General features: G+C 41.5%; 1 protein-coding gene across 2 annotated transcripts in view; it reads right to left on the bottom strand.

Annotated features, from left to right (window-relative positions):
- adamts10 (ADAM metallopeptidase with thrombospondin type 1 motif, 10) overlaps positions 1–20,586 on the bottom strand; it is a 60,842-nt gene that overhangs the window by 11,829 nt on the left and 28,427 nt on the right. For both annotated transcript variants that reach the window (XM_049587367.1, XM_049587366.1), the window contains exons 11-18: positions 16,602–16,748; positions 16,180–16,321; positions 13,293–13,400; positions 12,776–12,921; positions 9,864–9,927; positions 9,501–9,603; positions 3,506–3,639; positions 888–1,011 (exon numbers count right to left, since the gene is read on the bottom strand). In XM_049587367.1, the coding sequence (XP_049443324.1) occupies positions 888–1,011; positions 3,506–3,639; positions 9,501–9,603; positions 9,864–9,927; positions 12,776–12,921; positions 13,293–13,400; positions 16,180–16,321; positions 16,602–16,748 (968 nt within the window). The remainder of the gene's footprint in view (positions 1–887; positions 1,012–3,505; positions 3,640–9,500; positions 9,604–9,863; positions 9,928–12,775; positions 12,922–13,292; positions 13,401–16,179; positions 16,322–16,601; positions 16,749–20,586) is intronic.

Consider the following 20,586-nt stretch of genomic DNA (forward strand, 5'->3'; position numbering starts at 1 on the left):
GGTTAATTTCCTTGTCTGCAAAACTTACTTGCAGTGTACCTCAAGGGCCGATTCTGGGCCATATATTTTTCTGTATGTGCATGTTTCCCCTCGGTCATGTCATTAGTAGACATACTGCTGCATTTGTATGCAGATGACACGCAATTATATCTTCCTGTCAACCCTATACAAAGCCCATATTGACGGACTAATAAACTTACAAGGCTTTCCATTGAGGTTTTAAAGGACTACCTGGAATTCATTGACGTTGTAATATAACATAATAATAAAAGATGTGTCCCCTGTGGTCCTGAAAAACTGCTTAATGCAGACACTATGATGGATAAGACTAGTGAATATTACTATCTGTAATGCCAACTTTAAATCTGGGCTGGATCAACTCTCAGCTGTTGAATATACACACCATTTATCTCTAAGCACAGCAGGTGCTGAAATAAATGATTCTCCTGCAGCTACGTGGAGTTTTGTTGGCTTTATCAAATAAATAACTGTAACAGTATGCTGCTGTGGACAGAGTTTGCATGTGAACAGACAATTATATGATACATTCTGAATGTCTGGGGTATCCTAACTCACATTACAAGGCAGCCTTCCAAGATGCATTCACAGGCCAGAGTATCAGAATCCAAACGTTGCATGTGCATATTTTTGGGACAACTGAACAATTACTGTATGTTGCATAACTTCTCATGGTAAATGCCTCACATAAATCTAATCTGATTCTCAAGAGAGCAAAGATTGTTCCAAATCCACTTTAAACCGCTCTTCCCTCCCTGCCAATTAAATCATCTTCATCCATATGTCTAGAAACATCTGCTGCAGCAGCTCTCGAAAAAAAATTAATGAGATGACTGGTGCACTGGTGCTTGAGTGTTTTAGTTCTATACCTCCTTCGGGCAGTGAGTCATTGAAGAGTCCCTCCACAGACACACAGCGGCTCCCGTCACCCCCGCAGACTCGGCAGCGGTCCTCGCGAACGTCCGAACCGAGGACTCGATCACAGCCAACGTGCTGTGAGAAGGGAGAAACGAGTGAGCTGCAGGGTCACTCAGGGTCAGGGGGCACAGTCAGTAAGTCGAGAGGTGTCAGAGGCCGGGCTAAGGGATTACCTCTAATGTCTTCCAGACCACTTTTCCAAAACACAGAAGTATCAGATGGTAAGTCCAGATGTGTTTTCTGATCCTGTGCAGACATAATGCTCTTAGGTTGCTAAACTCATAGCTGTCGACATAAATAAGTTTCATGATGAGCGAAGCAGGTGGTTTTACTCAAACTCTTTAACAGCGAACCTAAACAAGAGAGTAGAGAACGAATGGCAACTGCTCTCAGTCGCATATATTCATGTGGCAGTTGCTTATTGTAGAGGGGGATAATGAGGCTTAGGTTTATTATTACTTTTACACTGATTAGATCACAGTTCAAAAACTAAATGCACAAAAGGGTGAAACTGTGATTCACCTCATGGTTATCTGGTGGCTTTATAATGTAGGTAGTAGTGAGTTATTAAAGGTTAAACTAGCAGGATGCCTCTTGTGTCTACATGCAGACAGTGTTTCCCAGAGCTCATTGGAGCCAATAGAACACAAAGTGAGAAACAGCACATTGCAGCTGTAAAAATTGATTCTCACACCACAATTAATTATCATTAAATGGATGAAAAGTGGACGCGTGTTATGGTTTGTGTTCATCGATTTAACCATCAATGAAAACTGCAGGCTGTGACTAAACTTTTAACAATTATGTCTGCATTTGGCTTAGCATTTGGCTTGGTACTGACCTCAGCATTAACATCTATGTCAGCACCATCCCCACCTTTACCCATTCTGTCTCTCCATCCACCAGTTGCAATTCCATTTGCACATTATGCATATTTTGTGTATCATTGTTTAGGCTGTTTTGTCTGGATTAGGCTAAAGATGATAATACAATTTCCTGAGTAATATTTTGAGTAATAGTTTTTCTTAGGTGGAGTTGGCCAAAGTAAATATTTTGCAATCAAAAACACCACATTATCATTTCACTTCTGAGCATAGTGATATCATAGAAATCTGTTAACTGCACTTATGAGCTCTCCTTCACTCGCAGAGTGTCTAGAGGTTTAGTAACAGGTTCAGTCCAGGAGCTGACTGCATCTTAAAACTGCAGTGCATATTGTGCAACACTTATTTCCTAGTAAATCTTTCCCTCTATATTTTGTCTAAGAGATCTAGGAAAAAGGGGCTCTGACAGATGAGCCTTTTGTCTGCACGGCGTGTTGTACTGAACTGCACCACTAGTGCCCATGTCCTACTTCTACCTCCCAAACCCTCTAATCCTCTCCTTCTGTTTCACCCCTCTCCTCAGTGTCAGACTCCAATCTCAGAACTGTATCCAGCATGAAAACAAGAGAGGGTCATTTTTCCAAAGTGTGTTTGAAGTGTTATATGTACATAAAAAATATAAGAGGTGAGAGGAGGAGGGAGGGAGAAGCTCTGACTGGATTGCAGACAGAAAAGTTGCAGGAAAAAGAAAGTGAAAGAGAAAAAAGGAGGGACATAGAGAGAAAAAGCAAGAGTCAGAGAGGGAAAGAGAAAAAGAGAGAGATATAATAAGAGCGCAGTGAATGAGAGTCTGCCTGCAGTGCAGACAGACTAACAGCTGAGCTGGAGGGTCACTGAGTTCCTCCAGAGCAGAACAGTGCAGAGGGAAAAACAGAGGAGAGGTGCAGGAGGAGAGAACAGTGAGGAGATGTTGATAAACAAAATCCTCTTTTTTGGATGAGTGCAGCCTCCCTCCGCTCCTTGGCCTATCTAACCTCTGAGACACTGAAAATAAGGCGAGATCACGGGGGGTAAGAGACAGGAAAGGGAGAACAGAAAAATAAAATCTTTTGGCTCTTTACCAGGCAACCACAAAATAACAAGCTGAATATCCTCAAGTTTTTTTCTTCTGTCCTCACATCTTTTTCTCCCCTGTCCAAAGCTTCAACTTACTTTCTGGAGAAGAGCAACATCCAAAACAAACAAGTGGAACGAACAGCAGATTGGGAATCAACACCATCCACATAAGCTGTGCACTATTAACATTAGCTTTTTTTTACTGGTTTATGTCCTTTGACAAATAGGCCATGTGGGTGTCAAAATGGGTTCCAGGAACCTGTTGGAGCTCCAGGTGGTCTCCACTTCAAAATGAGCAGCAGTTAGATGTTTTGTTTTCATTAACAGCCGAGATTAAGAGAGTAATCGGTAATGGGAATCTAAGATCGCTGCCAAAGTTAAGACAGTTTCTCAGTTAAGCAGCTGACTGTGATGATCGTCAGCAGTCAGTGTGTAAACTAGACTGTGGCGGCTGTCCAGAGTCTAGAGGGCGAGTATAAACAGTATTATCTCAGTCTTGTGTTGATCCTCTGTCCTTACATGCAGACGTCTAATGGCTCTAATGTATTTCAATCAAATGGGTGCTTACAAACACACACACACACACACACACACACACACACACACACAAAGAAAGGTCTTAATCTCACCTTACACTCTCCATTTACACACACATCCAGAGAGTCGTCTCGGCAAAGTGTGCCGTCAACCACAGCTGGAGCACGCTCTGTGTAGAAGTTGTATCCTTCTGCCAGGCAGTTGAGAGAACAGGATTTCACCCCACCTAGACGTGCGCGCGCGCACACACACACACACACACACACACACACACACACACACACACACACACACAGGGAGCACAGCATACAATATCAATATACCTGATCTATCAACATTACAGCACACAAACATGGATAACAATACATTCAAGCCTGGCTGCATGCACAACCCCAAATGTAAGTAGGCATACATTACACAGCACATGTACTATATGTCTACACAAATCTATACCTTAAATACAAATGTACACAATCACAAATGATGAATGAAAAATAGAGGGACACATGTCACCCTCAAGGTCTTCCAATAAAAACATTTTGCTCTATGTAGTTTTCTTTTGTATTGATTTACTGAACTTAGTGACAAACAGCAACGGCATTTCTCCGATGCTGTAAAACTCCATAAAGATTAGATAGTGTGATTAAAGGTCCAAAACCAGTACTACATGGAGGGGATGTGAGACTGTTTCATTAAATCATTTTTCTAAGCTCATGCTTGAACTTTAAAGTCAACATATAAGAGACTCCCTTCAAGAAAACAGGTAGTTTTGACAGTTACATGTAAATGATAACTTACAATATATTTGAAAGACCCAAACAGTCTCGCTGGTGCTGTTATTGCTGACAGGCACACTGGGAACTGGCAGGTGGGTCTTCCAGTTCCAGTGTATTAATTTGCATTCGTCATGGTGACTTACTCACACGCCAATCCATTTGTTGCTCTAACCTGTGTTTCATATGAGAGGCCTAAAAATATGTATCCATATCTCATAATTTATCAGACTTTGATCTTCTGCCAGCCTCCCTGAGTCTAGTGGTATTTGTTTATTGTAAACGTTCTAGGCTATTTAACTGCTCTGTATCAATACAAGCAGAGGATTTTAATACAAAGTGGTAACCACTGTATGTGGATGTATGAATGGGTTAGACCTGTGCACCACTGGATTTGAAATGCACCTTAATGAACTGGAGCTTTAGTGCTTTGATACCTGCTATGAAACATGACCCTCATCCATTCATAATGCCTTGCCCTTCTAGTGTCATAAGTAAAACTCTACTCTACACAGAGAGTTATATTGTAAAGTAACTTAATACTTAAATATGACGGTAACTACTAACATGCCCAACACTGAACATTAGTATATGAGCTTTGTTTCCCTGATGCAGCTCAAACAAGATCTTTGCCCACTAAATGTCATGAAAAGGGATCAAGAGGCTTTTGAGAAATCTCTCCAAGAACTGAAATTTCATCAGCATGTTAGCTTGTGGCCAGTATTCTGCAGTCTGAGCTAACGTAATAGGCCCCACACTGTGCTGAATTTGAATGCGGACTGATAAAATCGTCACTGACTCAGCAATCAAAACCCCTGCAGGGAAAATTTACACTTTTAAACACTTGTTTTATGATTGAAGGACTACTGACACTGATGTATATAAATGTACTTCAGACGGTTGTTTTGTTGGTGCTTGTGGTAAACAGTGGTATGAGTCACATCAACATATGTGGCTAGTCTTTCACACATAATCTGCTGAATGCATCATGTCCTCATGAGGGGTGCAAAGAGGGAAGGCAGGGTGAGAGAGAAAAGAGTCTGCGGGGGAGTAGGAAATGTTTTTCAGTGCTGACAATAAGAGAACAAGCAGCTGAATGTGTTTAGGTCCTTGCCTCCCTCAAACACACACACATGGATAAAACTACAAAATACTACCTTAGTGAATGTATGCTCACTCACAGGCAGAGCACTAACAATGAGTAAGTATAACGAGAAACTGACAGAAGCTAGGGCTTATTTTGTCTACCCTTTTAACACAATGTCAAAGAGCCACTATAGAGCAAAAGAAAATATTAGAGAATGAAAGAAACAAACAAAAAAAGTAAAAAAAAAAATGTTGCTCAAATTGGCTTAGTCTGGGCTTAGCTGCATCGAAATTCATCTTTACACACGTACATACAATCATCCACACAAACACCAAACCAATGCATATACGCATCCATATATACACCCACCCATATGTACATTGTTATATACTGTACATACATACATATACATACATATGCACACATTTACACTTATATATACACACATACATATGTGCATATACACGCACACATCCATAGACAAGACAGATTAACACTTAAACTGTAATTCCTGTTTGTTTTACCAAGTTGCTGGTGCACAATTTATAATTTTAAAAATAAAAAAAATAAGTAACTTTAATTGAGTAAATTTGTATCTTTATAGTTATTACATTTTGTTTTGCAAGGTTAGGAGAGCAATGTTTAAGTCAAGCCTGATGTTACCTTCGATTCCAGTCTCTTTCACACAGTGAGGCATGGAGCTCATTAATTAAACACCGTTATCTGATTGGAACTGTATCCGCCGATACCCAAAGCCAAGGTAATGGTATCAGGACCGACATATTCAAACAGGTTATTTTTGCCAACCAACAGCTCAAAATGGAAATATATTTCCCAATTTCCTATCATGTAAGAAACATTTATCATCAAAATAGTTGCCAATTTATTGACAAATCTTTTTAGCCCTTTAGTTGCGTATGTGTTCAGTATTTAGTGGCTGCACTGGTGCGTGATGTAAGTAGTGATGCAAGTAATGTCTAAATACACTGTGACAAAGAAAATCCAGAAATACACACAGTTGTAAAAACACATACGGTTATGTATGTATGATGTCCGCCTGCATAACTATACCACTATTGCTTTCACTGTTCACTACCATCACACAAACACACACACACACACACACACACACACACACACACACACACACACACAGAGTTGCTAGAGGTCTTCTCCAGCCAAGTGGTATATATCCTTCATTCATCTGAGCAGCTGCCAACAGCTCCACTATTTGAGTGGCTGCTGACATCAGTCTGGGCAGTGTTTGTTTGTGCTGGCAGCACTGAAGCAGGTACAGTATGTACTGGGAAGAAGAGAAAAAGAGAGAGAGAGAAAGAGAGTATGTACTGGCACGGCCTGCAGACGATAAAGTGGTCAGACCACGGAAAACTACAATTCCCATGGTGCCTAGCTTTGGCAGGGCAATCGCAGCTTGCAGAAGTGTGTATGTGTATTGTAGCTTGCAGGGTGTGTTGTATGGAGTGTGAAGGTTAAATGTGAAGGCTGTTGGACTAAGAGCAGCAATGTGAAGCAGCTTGTTTGTTAAAAAAAAGGCAGCTTAAACGACAGACCTGTTTTAATGAACTGTCCTTGGCTGCCTGAGCTGAGGCAAAAAGGCTGCCTCTGTTCTCAGCGTCAGAGAGAGAGAGATTGCATAATGGTGAACTAAATAAAGTTGGAAAAGGAGAGAGCAGAGCAATGAGGACAAAGGTAAGAGAGCAAGCAGACGAAAAAGAAGCTGTCCTCCCTGAGTTTGAGGGTAAAAGTGAAAGGAGGCAAAGCTGAAATGAGAATTTGAGGAGGGTGAGAGGGCTGCAGAGGACAGGGAAGGGGCTGGGCGGTGTGATCTGGCCTTAACGCAGGGCAGAGTCTATGGCACCGTTCCTATTTTAACAGCTGCAAGGGATTTCCATTGTAAAATCAGCTGACTTGATGAAAGGAGCACTTGTTGCCTGAAGTTGGAACTGGCTGGCTGGCCATCTCTGTAAGCCATTATGTTATTGGAGGGCTAGATTAAAGGCAGTTATGTCGTTGAAGCTATTTATCTTTCACGTCCAGCGTAGTGCTCATCAGGAGCAAAGAATTCTCGCAAGGCATTGTGGGAATGCATGGCTCTCTGCAGCCAGCATCTGCAGGCCAGACAGAAGGGAATCTGCCCCTTCAATTCACTTTCTCCTCTCTCTCCACACACACACACACACACACACACAAACACACACACGCTACTCTCCGTCTCCTGACTTCTGTTCGTCTCCTGTCATCAGCTCTTGGCTCCAATCTCTCGGTCCTATTCATCTTTAATATTCTCCACTATTCTTCTAAATCAGTCTGTAGCTTTGTCTGTTCTTTCAAGAAAATGTTGGCAAACAAGTGGAACAGAAATGATATGTTACAGTACATTATCACAGTGTCACAGAAGATGTAAATATGTTTTTATAGGAATACAACTTTTCTTTAACTTGCAGTGTGTGTGTGTTTTTTTTTAAAATTTGTTTGTAAACCTGCAGGTGTGCTGATGAAACTATCTTTTACCTAATACTGTAATTCAGTGGAATAGTGGGAGTCCTGGTGGCCCAGGGGATTTATGATGCTGCCCATGTACTTGCCAACATATCCTCATGCAACAATTTTTATGACATCTAATGAATGAGCGCTCCACGAATTAGGTTGTCACATTGAGTACTTCACATAAAGTCACATAAACTATGTTTAGGAAAGTTCAGTAAGTAGGTTAAATGTAGGAAAGTAAAGTTACATAGGCTAGGTTTAGATAAGTAAAGTTATGTAGTTTGGGTTTAGACACAAATTTACGTAGGTTAGGTTAAGGAAAGTAAAGTTGCGTAGGTTGGGTTTGGACACGTAGAGTTACGTAGGTTGGGTTTACACATGTAAAGTTATATAAATGTAATGTTATGTAGGTTGGGTTGAGACACAAAGTTTCGTAGGTTGGGTTTAGACACGTAAAGTTACGTAGGATCGGTTTAGACACGTAAAGTTACGCAGGTTGGGTTTACACATGTAAAGTTACGTAGGTTGGGTTTAGGCACGTAAAGTTACGTAGGTTGGGTTTAGACATGTAAAGTTACGCAGGTTGGGTTTACACATGTAAAGTTACATAGGTTGGGTTTAGACATGTAAAGTTACACAGGTTGGGTTTACACATGTAAAGCTGCGTAGGTTGGATTTAGACACGTAAAGTTACATAGGTTGGGTTTACCCACGTAAAGTTACGTAGTTTTAGGTTTAGGAAAGTATAATTACGTAGCTTAGGGTTAGGAAAGTAAAGTTATGTAGGCTAGGTTTAGACACGTAAAATTACGTAGGTTAGGCTTAGGAAAGTAAAGTTAAGCAGGTTAGGTTTAGACAGGTAAAGTTACGTAGGTTAGACTTTGGAAAGTTAAGTTATGTAGGTTAGGTTTAGAAAAGAAAAGTTACATACGTCAAGTTTAAACAAGAAAAGTTACATTGGTTAGGCTTAGGAAAGTAAATTACGTAGGTTAGGTTTAGACACGTAAAATTATGTAGGTAAGGTTTAGACACGTTAAATGATGTAGGTTAGGTTTAGACACGATAAGTTACGTAAGTTAAGTTTAGTAAAGTAAGTAAAGTAAAAGTAAAATAATCTGCTTTTTCGGGTTGACAGGGGACTTAAGTTCCATGTCATCACTCCTCTCTCTCCCCTAATTTACTGTCGCTTCTTAATTGTTGTTATCAAAGAAAATGCCTGTAGTTTTTACTACAATCTAAAAATACTCCATCAAGTGTATGTCCTGCTAAGTTGTATTACTGTATAGCAATTAGTAACTACAACCAAAACTGTATAAATGATTAACAAAAGTGAAACACATTATGCAATATCCCCCACTGAGAGAGATTTATCATTCTGTATGACTGGGTTATTATTACACGTAGTTATGCATTTAAATGTAAATCTACACCATTGTCTGAAGGAAATATCAACTATGTTCACCCCCTAGTCGCTAACTCAACTGGTCAGGTAGTGTTGAATTTAGCTTTTTGCTGTAAATAGCTGTCTGCTGCTAGAAAAGGTGTTGAACTAAAACTGTAAAGTTGTCGAACTGAAAACTGAAACAATCATCTGAAAGATGCTAAAACACTAAGTGGATCTACAAACAGGTAGAGATCACCACAGTGCAAATAATGACACACACAGTCAATAGTTACACAGACACACACACCCCATACAGAGATCGGTTACTCGCTCACCTCCTCTGTATGGCTTCCAGGTGTAAAACTTTCCCCGGAAAGGAACGCTGTCGAAATCAGAGCACTGAATCTCACGGAAATCTCGAGAGCCTGCAGGGCACTCCTGTAACACACGCACATATATGTATACACATATGTAGGTAACACATATATAAACACATACATAGGTAACATACATATATACACATACACAGGTATATATATATATATATATATATATATACACAACCAAAAATACATGCGATCAGGGTCCCATGCAGTGAGCAACACAAAACGAATTAAATCAAATAATATTCATGATTTTGATTAGCATATGTTTATGTTTACCAGTCGATGATGACGATGAAGAGCAGCAATACTCACATCAATATTGCAGGACCTGAAGCGCTTTCTCTCCCCCAGACAATACTTTCCACCAATAGTTGGCCTACAACCAAACACTGAGAATTAGGCCAGTCAGTCACATCTGAGTACAATTTAACAACATCTAACCTCCATCACATCACCACACTACACTGGCTCCCGATCTCTGCTTTGTCTGCCTTCGTCTGTGTGTTTTCAATCTCACTGTCTGTCTCCTTTATTGATTTACTGTCTATCACACACCATCACAACAACACCTCTGCATTAAAATAATAATAATAATAATAAAAAAACCAAAACCAGCTGACAAGGACGTCAGAGCCTATCACCGTCAAATGGCTGCCTCTGCTAAACTTTCAACAAACTTGAACAGAATGGAGCCAAAGCAAACGTGCAAATCATGCTCAGATATGATACAAAAGAAAACACTGTTGGCCTCAGATTTGGGTCGGTTCATTCCAGTTTAATCAGTTCAAGGTGAGGGATCTGGTGACTCTGATTCAAAATAGAGTCTGCTTGCCCTTTGGTGATGATTCAGACTATCTAAATTACTTCATACATGATAAAGACAGTGGCACTGCTGCCTGGAAATAAACCTTAGCCATAGTGCTTTCTGCACTGAGTTTGCATGTTCTTACAGCTTTATCTGAGCTCTGTAGTTTCCTCTCACAGGTAAAACTGATAAGCAGTTTTCTCGGGATAGAACTGTCTAACTTTATCTTTGCTGATAACAACTCCCAAACCTGAGGTACTGGCTGATACCAGTGCTCTTTTATGTTTTTATATTGTTTGACTGACTGGGATTATTTTTCCATATGCAGCACATATCTAGATATGCATATCATACAAACGGTATATAGAAAGTGTTTAAAACTGTCTTTCACAGCAGGCCTTTTTAAGCCGACACAAGACTAGGGTTTGATATTCTGATTGAAAAACAGTGATATCCACCTGTCCACCTATGAAAACATTACAATTTCACATATACCCAATTATAAAAAAACATATTAAGATGAAAGGGGAACTTAGACAGGTTTTCATTTATGTTCATAAGTACATGACACTTACAAATGTGCTTAATGTATTTTTGAATCTTGCCTGATAACAGACACAATTGTCAACTCGTTACACTCTATTTTCATTTTCACTCTGACACTGCATCCACTCTAACCGATTTCTGTAGGGGAGGGATTTTATTTTGCCTAACCAATCATTAGAGACCAATGTATCTGCCTGAATCTAATGTTGTTTTGAGTCCACACTGATGCGTAGCCATGCCAACATAAGGGGGATGTTTTGCCGGGATTTTGAGAGTTGAGCAAAAGTAAAATGGCCTGTGATGTTGGGCGATATTAAGCAACATGCCAATTTAGAGCAGCCTCAGTAACAGTGCCTATTTTGTCTATAGTGCTCACCATTGTTGTTATTACTATTATTTGTTCTGGCACGCTGCTTGACAAGAGCTTGACAAAGGCGCTAGTCCTGCCTGTGCCACTCATTGGTTGTTTTTTATCTTAGCCGAGAAACCACTGTTACATGTCATGATGTTAGATGAATCAGTCAACATGACCTCAGCGGAGTGGGTGGATTCAAAGGTCTGGACCCAGTTATGGGTTCCTATATTAAATCCCTCCTGAACCAATACCATAGAGTGACTTCTACTCTGTAAGTGATGGGGGAAACTAATATGAGTCTTCAACTGTCTAATTTATCCACATTAAGTGGGCATCTTAAGGAATTATAGTCTTTTTAGCACAAAATTCCCTTATTGCGTTTCTGTGCAGGGTGTTTCCTTTCTAAAGCGTGCTGGAAGGATACTTCCTGTACAGCTGAACTTTATTATCATTTTTGCACAGAAAGTGGAATGTGGATTTTGTCCATGTCTTACAGTGTAGTCACTCCATGAAGGTATCAGCCAGCATGGGCAGGAGGAACAATAAGAGCGACCAATAACTCCGTCAATGTACATATGGGCACCTGAGTGTTGTACTGAGATTGATTGGAAAAAGAAAACATTGCCTATCATGTAAAGCAGTGTACTGTATTTGACACAATGCTGCAACTGCAGTCTCTTCAAGGTGGCTAACTAGTAAGAAATTAACTGACTAATTTCACTGTTAGGGCCCTGACACACCAAGTCGACGGTTGGCTGTTAGTCAATGTCAGGCTGTCAGTGAGCATCTGTTTGCGTCCTGGTTTTTGTGGTGTGTCTCCCACTCTGTGTTAGAAGTAGCTCATCCTTGTCAGCTGTTTTTGGCTGATTCAGCACGGTGAAGTGACAATTGACATGGTGGAACCCACTGGTAAATTAAATCACTCTTACTGGCAGTTTAGCTTAGTGCACAAGAAGATAAACAAAAGTAAGAACAGGGAACAAACAGCCAAACTCGAGAGACAGAGACTGAACTAAACTTGTTATATTGGGTAAAAAAAAATAAAAATGTAACCATTGAGCTCTCTAGCAGGAACAAATTGTAATTATTTGTGTTATTGTTCGGTACTGCATGGTACATATCCTTTGTTCTTTCGGCATCAGGCATCTTGAATTTGTCCTGTCGGTTTCCCGTTTTGAATGACAAATAGTGAATACCGCCACCTGCTGGTATGGAGAGTTAATTTCTCTAACACGTGCACAGAACGTAACTAGTTGGTCATTGGCTATAGTGTGTGCAGTGTGTTCAAGTGCAACTTTTTGGCAGAGACGCAGGTGATGTGTGGCAACGCAAAAGTCAGCCTTCGTTGCCACTAGTTATTGGATGTCGGTTTGGTGTGTTTGGGCCCTTACATTCAAAACACCTGTTCTATTGGCCCTTACATATCCAGTCATTTTGAAGTTAGCAACTTGACCGTGAAGTAGAGTTTCCCACTGAAAGAGTGATGCACTTCAGACTTGTCACAGCTGAGACTTATACCTGGGGCTGTCACAGTGTCTGATAGACGAGGAGACTCCCCCTCCACAGGTCCTGCTGCACTCCTCCCAGGGTGACCACAGACCCCAGCCCCCGTCCACACCCTCCGGACGAGTCCCATACGCCACACACACCCTCTTGTAGCACCACTGCAGCACAAACACATATATTTATACACATGTTCAGACAGACAGAATTCACACATAAACAACAACTGGACAGGATATCCTAAAATCCCAAGAACAGTTGCTTTTAGCTTGTTTGTGTTTTACAGGGTGACTTTTGTTCTGAAAATGGTCAATCCCACAAATATTTTTATTGGAAACTGTGCTATCCAAACAAAACAACAGCCAAGATGAGTCAGTGCTGTTCTTATTCTTGTAAGAAGCAGAACCAGTCCCCGATGAACAAAGTCATCCTACCCACGCAAGCCACATTTAGCTTCTTTCTTTTGTGGAAACACTTCCCCCAGTATGTGTTAAGTCTGTTAACTAATAAAAAGGTTAATTTCAGTACTTACCCCTTTCTCTATGGTGTTGGTCTGACAGATGGTTCCCTCCGCAGCGGGAATACTGCTGGTGATGCAACGGTTGCTCTTGCTCATGCACCAAAGTTCACTGCAGACTTCCTGTGTGTGTGAGTAGCAGGAGAATAAAAACAACCAGTTACACTGTTTCTACGTAAGTTCATCATATCATATAAAGACATGAGAGCAGACACACTCTTGTTCACCTTCCTCTCTGCTCCCTCTACAGTGATGCCTATACCACATGGGATTATGTTTTATTGTGGACATATGCTCTGACCACATAGTATCGATAGTAATGAGTCTATAAAGCTGTATGCTGTTCCAGATGTCCATTCGCTCTGAACCTGGCCCCATAAAAGCTGACCACGCAATAAAGTGAATGCTATTCAGTGAAGGTATTGCAAGATGTTTCACGCTGTCAAAGAGGCCAACTTGAAGGAGAGAGCTGGAGGAACACAAATCAGGAGTGAGCCGTGAGGTAAATAACTTTACTGAGATTGAGTCAGCTAGAGCAGAAAGATTAAGTCAGCTTGGTTCCATCATAAATAAGAAATTAAAAAGCTGGAGTTATGAAAATCAAAAGGGGACTGTGCTTATTATTTCAATCTTTTCTTCATTATCAAAGAGGCTTCATCCGGTCTGTTTTACGGCACAACTGACAAAGCCTCTTGAACAAGTGATGAAATGTCTTATAAACTGTAATAGCAGCTGCCCTTTGACTTCAAGATTTTCTGAAGATCTTTGCTGACAAAAATTAAGAAGCTTTAACAAGTATCATTATTTTTATGACACACAATCCATCTGTGTGATTTGGGGGGGTTAGGACAGTTTCAGACTTAAAACTAGGGTCATCTATTGACCCTAGTTGGGCATGTCCCAATGTTTTCAGTGTTTTCAGACTGTGCGCCATGGCGGAGAGTCTAAAAGGGTTGGACTTACTCTGTGAATTAGTCATGGGTGTGTTTTGGGTGAATCATTCAATAAGCCAATCAGAGTGTCACCTCTCATTCCCTTTAAGACAGGCGCGATTGGAGCGCACGGCGGAGAGCTAGTTAGATGGCGAACCTACCAACTGAAAAGAGTGAGTGTTTCACAGCTGAGGAGACGATAAATGTATCTCTGTATCAACTGTCCCGTCACATCTGATGTCAGATCAAAGGGGATTGGCACCGTTTGGCACGTTTGGCACGCTTAATGGAAACCCAACCTGATTTGATTACAGTAACACAGCTACAATCTACTAAGTTCACATCCCTCTCAGCCAGCCACAAACAGCCACAGCATCAGATAGGGAGTATATATTCAGCATCTGTCATCTTAGAAAAGCCAAAAGAAAGAAACAGAGTGAGACTGCGAGAGAAAAAGAGAGAGTGTGCACGCGCATGAGAGAGAAACGCTGTCAACAAATTGTAAGTTATTCAATTTTTAACCCGGGAGGTTAGAGAGCCCAGCTCCCTCTCCAGCATCCTGAACCCCCCCGCCTGAAGGTGCAGGAAGGGCTGGTCCCGTGGCTACACTCGGGCCGTCTGGTCTGGCTGTGCGCTGGCTGTGGAGCTGGGGTCATCCTCCTCCTCCTTCTGATAAATATTTTAATGTGCACAATAATAACCTTTCACATTGTAATTATATTTTTATTTGTTATCTTTTGCATATGTGTGGCTGCTCCGTGTGTGTGTGTGAGCAGAGTGCACGTGCGTTGTGCACCTGCCTAGAGACGCATATTACTAACTTGTTTAACAGTGAAATACTGCGGCGTTGACTTTAGACCAGGTTTTTGTTGGTCACTGGCGCATTTGCTTTTTACGTCATCTAACTAGCAACGTGCCATGACTGCGCCTGACAACTCGTCATTTTTAGACCAACACACCCAGAGAAGCGCAAGTTAATTTGCTAGTTAGACGACGAGGGCGCAGGACGTGAAAATGACAACTGCGCCTGCATCTAAATAGCAATGACACTTGCGACATGGATTATGCGCCCTCCGCCGTCCGCTTTAGACCATCTAAATAGGGCCCTTAGTCTGTGCGGTAGTGATCGGGAGGTGGAGCCATACACCTGTCTGACCCAATCGCAAGCACATCGACTGACACACACAGCGGTCACTTATTGCAATAAACAACTTATTAAAACCAAACTTTCCAGAAAAACAAATATTTTAACATATTTGACGTGTACTTTGTTTTTAGTTTTTTAGGTCATCCACTAATATGAAGGGGGCGGAGTTTATGACTTATACTGCAGCCAGCCACCAGGGGGTGATGGAGCTGTCATGCCATCCATCTTTATATACAGCCTATGGGGTCACCCTGCTCCCAAACACGATTGAAGGACTCAGGAGAAAGACAAAATAGAATAATGATATATAACAATACAGTATAAAGTGAGACAAGATAATGTGGTTAGCCGCCATGCTGTGGGCATTATTGCTCTAGGGGTGGCAATAGCACTTGTTCACTCAGTTGGCCCTCTAGTCCACCATTTTGGCCCGCACTCAAACATCTCAAAAACTTCTGGAGGCCTCGGCACAAAATTTCATACAGACATTCGTGATCCCCAGAGGATAACTCCTACTAATGCTGGTGTGCCCCTGACTTTTCATCTAACGCCATCAATTTGAAATGTTAATTTGTAACCTTGATGTGACCAAATACCTGCAAAATGAATGACATTCCTATCAGTCCCACTACACTGTGTTGCTAATGTGCTAAACTAAGATGGTAAAAATGGTAAACATCAGCAGGTTAACGTAGTCCTTTTGAGCATGCTAGCATGGAAACCTCAGCTCAAAGTTCCACTAAGTTTAGAAAAAGTATTGATCATAAGAGGAAATGTAAATTGAAAGGAGAAAGAAAATTAGGATTGTAGACTGTGCACTCACCGCATATTTACATTGTCGAGATCTGACACCATACTGAAATCGGCATTGTTCGTCTGCGTCGTAGGCCTGACCCGGCGCTGTGGTGGGGTACACAAACTCCTGCTTGGGGGGGACGTTGTTCAGACAAGAGCCCATACCTGAGCTAAAGCACATCACAAAGGAGATTAAAATATAAAATAACTGGCAAAGTTTTCAGTTGTTTTTCTGAGAATATCCAGAGTAATATAGCTTTATTGAAACACTGAACAAGCAACAGATAATTAAATTCAAGTGGGTTTGCCTTCTGTCAAGATGCATCTGTTACTTGAGTGTTTCCTTGACCATCAAAAATGTGACTCTGACATCCAAGTGAATTTTTCTTTCTCAAACCTCTAGTTACCAAATTATTTGTGGTGTTGCAGATATCTGATAGGCTGACTCACTCCAGGAAGCTTGTGATGTAATCCCGGCTACAGGCAGACCAGATGAATGGGTTTGTCTTCATTGTGATGTGGTCAGCCATCAGCTTGGCGGTCTCCTGGCTACGGGGCCCGCAGGCGTTCCCCATACCGTCGTGGTTCATCCCAAACCTAAAACCCATGATGATACAGTGACAACACTTTGAGGCCGTGCGGACCGGTAATAGTCTCTGCAGCAGGGATGGGGACAGCGGAAAAAAGATCCCTGTGGATAACCAAGTGGGATCTAAAAAACAGACATGTTGTGGCGGTTTGATTGTCAGAGGTCAGGAGTCCTGTCTGACAAAATAAATCAAATTAACATCAAACCACAGAAAGGATATATGACCTGATTCATAAACCCGCAGGAAATATGATTATTGACATTAAGTGGCAGGTCACCACAATGTGAAAGAGTATACTCCACAGCTGTAACAAATGTTCAACTTCATCGAGCAAAAATCTCCCATCAGATGTTTTATCATTTTTATCATAAGACAGTAGACAGTGGTCTTCAATACATTTAGTTCTGTCCATCAGGACTTGGAGGAGTCCTGCCAATTTTCTATTCTAAGGTGGGCACCAAAGTTTAGTGTCACCAATTCAGTATCTGACAAAATGTCTCCTCTTCTGTTCCTGAGATATGATGTTGAATAATGGTCGACAAGTGTTTTTGCAGAACATTATGATGCCACAGTGAAGTTGACCTTTGCCCACCAAATTCTAATCAGTTCTGGCAGACGTTTGTGCCAAATTTAAGTAAAGTTCCTCAAGGCCTTCTTGAGATATCGCGGCCACGAGAGTAAGACTGATGCAAGATCAAAATGATCTTAAAGGGATAGTGCACCCAAAAATGAAAATTCAGCCATTATCTACTCACCCTCATGCTGACGGAGGCCCTGGTGAAGTTTTAGTCCTCACATCCCTTGTGGAGATCAGCGGGGGGAGCGGCTAGCACACCTAATGGCATACGGCGCCCCAGACTAACGTCCAAGAACACAAAATTGAATCCACAAAGTATCTCCATACTGCTCATCCATAGTGATCCAAGTGTGCTGCAGCCCTGACATAAAAAGTTGTTTCGAAAAACGTCATATGAACTCTGTTTTTAGCCTCACTGTAGCCTGTGGCTCTGACTGCTTCTCTGTGCTCTGTGTTGATGTGTGCGCGCCTGCGCGAGACCAGCGAAAGCATGAGCTTTGCTTACCCGTGTTTATATCACATGACACGTGCACTGCAGGGGGAGACAACAGTAACCACAGTAGCTAAAAGATAATTTGCACTATGGTCTTTTAGCAAAGGACAGTCCAACATGTCTGAAGACTTTGAAATTGAGGAGGAACAGCATTTGTTTGTTGAGCCGTATTTGTTTGAGCCCGAGTATACGGACGCGAAACTCAGGCTACTGGACAAAGCAGCTGCTGCAGCTCATGAGCCTAACCCTCAGCCAGCCGCAGAATACCGGAGTCGAGCACTGGAAACCTGGTAGTGTAGTTGTTTCAAATGCAAAGCAATGCCAACGGATGAGGAAAGTCTTTGCTGCTCAGACTGGGAATTGGCGATACCTGCACTTGAGAATCTGGACATCAGTACTGACAAGACTGCTGCTCTTCAGAGACCGTGCATCACCGATCACCCTGAGCACGCACACGTGAGCGTGGAGCACAGAGAAGCAGTCAGAGCCACAGGCTACAGTGAGGCTAAAAACAGAGTTCATATGACATTTTCGAAACAACTTTTTATGTCGGGGCTTCAGGACACATGGATCACTACAGATTTTGTGTTCTTGGACGTTAGTCTGGGGCGCCATATGCCATTAGGTGTGCTAGCCGCTCCCCCTGCTGATCTCCGCAAGGGATGTGAGGACCCTAAAACTTCACCTGGGCCTCCATCGGCATATGGGTGAGTAGATAATGGCTGAATTTTCATTTTTGGGTGCACTATCCCTTTAACCTTTGGCATATGACCATTGGTTTGGAATTGGCCAACACTGTAGACTCTCTATTGTTGCATAATCCTTCACGAGCTATTGCATCTTCTACAACTGGGTTTATAAATACACATAATTATGCACACAAGAAAAAAGGAGCACAGCTTTTATCTATTATGCTCCAAAATAATGGAATACCCTTCCAAAAGCCATAAGAGATGCTGGCCTGGTGAACATTTTTAAATGACAGCTGAAAACCTTTTTTATTTAGTCTGGCTTTTAATTAATGTAATTCTTCTTCTTTTACTATTCTTACTGGTCCATGTCGATGTTTGTGCCAGATTTTAAGAAATTCCTGAGGTGTTCTTGAGATATCACACTGACGAAAATGGGATGGACGTACAACCTAAACACATAATGCCTCCAGCCACGACTGTCACCAGCAAAAACGTGTACACCATAGAGCCCAGTCTAACATAGATTTGACTAACAATCCTAACCATAAGATATTCAAAGTACTATCTTAAATGACAAAGAAAATCATCATCAGACCCTCACATTTAAGACCCGGGAACCAGAAAACTTTGACTGAAAAAAAGCTGAAACAATTAATCAATTATCAAAATAGCTGCAGATTAAATTTCTGACAATCAATTAATTGTTACAACATTACTGACACATTTAAACTGTATAACTGTATAAGCCTGTGGGGGATATAAAACTAGCAGAGCTCTTGGTCCCCAGACCAGGACTGAATCTCACTTACAAAAATAGTTAAATAACAAAAAATGAAAAGTATCGTCCATAAAAATAATTTGTTATTTGAAGTGTTCCATCTTCAACATTACGGGGTAAAGGGATATTAAAAAAAAAGGCATGATATCGTGATAGTCTACTGGTGTAGACCAGCAAAAGCAAGCACACACACATGAACGCGGTGCCCATGTCTCATGGTCTCGCGCAAGGCTACAATGAGGCTAAATGTCATAGTTCAAATGTCGTTTTTCCAAACAACTTTTTATGTCGGGGTTTCAGGACACTTAGATCACTATGGATGAGCAGTATGGAGATATTTTGTGGTTTCAATTATGGGTTTTTGGACATTTGAATCTGGGGCGCCATAAGCCTCCATTAGGTGGAGTTGTGTTGCTACCCCCTCTCCCCTTGAAGTCTTGTGAGGACTCTTAAACTTCACCTGATCCTCCCTCGGCATGAGGGTGAGTAGATAATGGCTGAATTTTCATGCTGGGTGCACTATCCCTTTAACAGGTGTGCAAATCCAGGGTACCTAGCAGCTATCACTCGTTCATGACAGAGTCACAGAGGACAAGGAGAGGAGGAGGGGAGGGAGGGGCGAGCTAGCTCCATTGTGTTTGATAACATTGTTGAACGTAAACAGAAGTGACGTCCAACGGTGCTTAGCGTGCCTTGAATATTGAATTAAAGTCAAGTCCTTTCGAGTCAACTGTCTCAAGTCAAAGTCAAGTCTCAAGTCATGAATACAAAGTCAAAGTCAAGTCGAGTCTTTTATCAACATTAGTCAAGCAAGTCTCAAGTCATCATATTTGCGACTCGAGTCCCCCATCTCTGCCAAACAGTATTAAGTTACAGTGTTAGCTGTTGATTTGTTGCCTTTTCATTCATGACACACCGCGATAACACTCACAGTAGCTGCGTTTTGAATGTTCTGAAAGCTTTTCCTCCCTCAGCTGAGTCATTTCTGTCTCGGTCAGTCTCGTCTTTTCATGTGGGTACCCTCCACCACAAACAGGCCTGCATTCAATCTAATGCTGCACTGTGATGTCAAAACAATTTATATGACAATTAAAAACAAATGTTAATTTTGTTGAGGCCGAGGAAGCAGATTGTATATATCAGCACACCATGTCCAGTCATGTTGGCTATTGAACCTTGTGGTTTGAGTACTCGAAAGCTACCTGTGTTAATCATTATCAGGGCGAGACCCCAAATGATCCACCATATGTCTTGGGGCTGTGTGCAGACATAATGCAATGGGAACTCAATTACACTGAGCGAGTA

The sequence above is a fragment of the Epinephelus fuscoguttatus genome, linkage group LG10, assembly GCF_011397635.1.
Source record: "Epinephelus fuscoguttatus linkage group LG10, E.fuscoguttatus.final_Chr_v1".
Lineage (NCBI taxonomy): Eukaryota > Metazoa > Chordata > Actinopteri > Perciformes > Serranidae > Epinephelus > Epinephelus fuscoguttatus.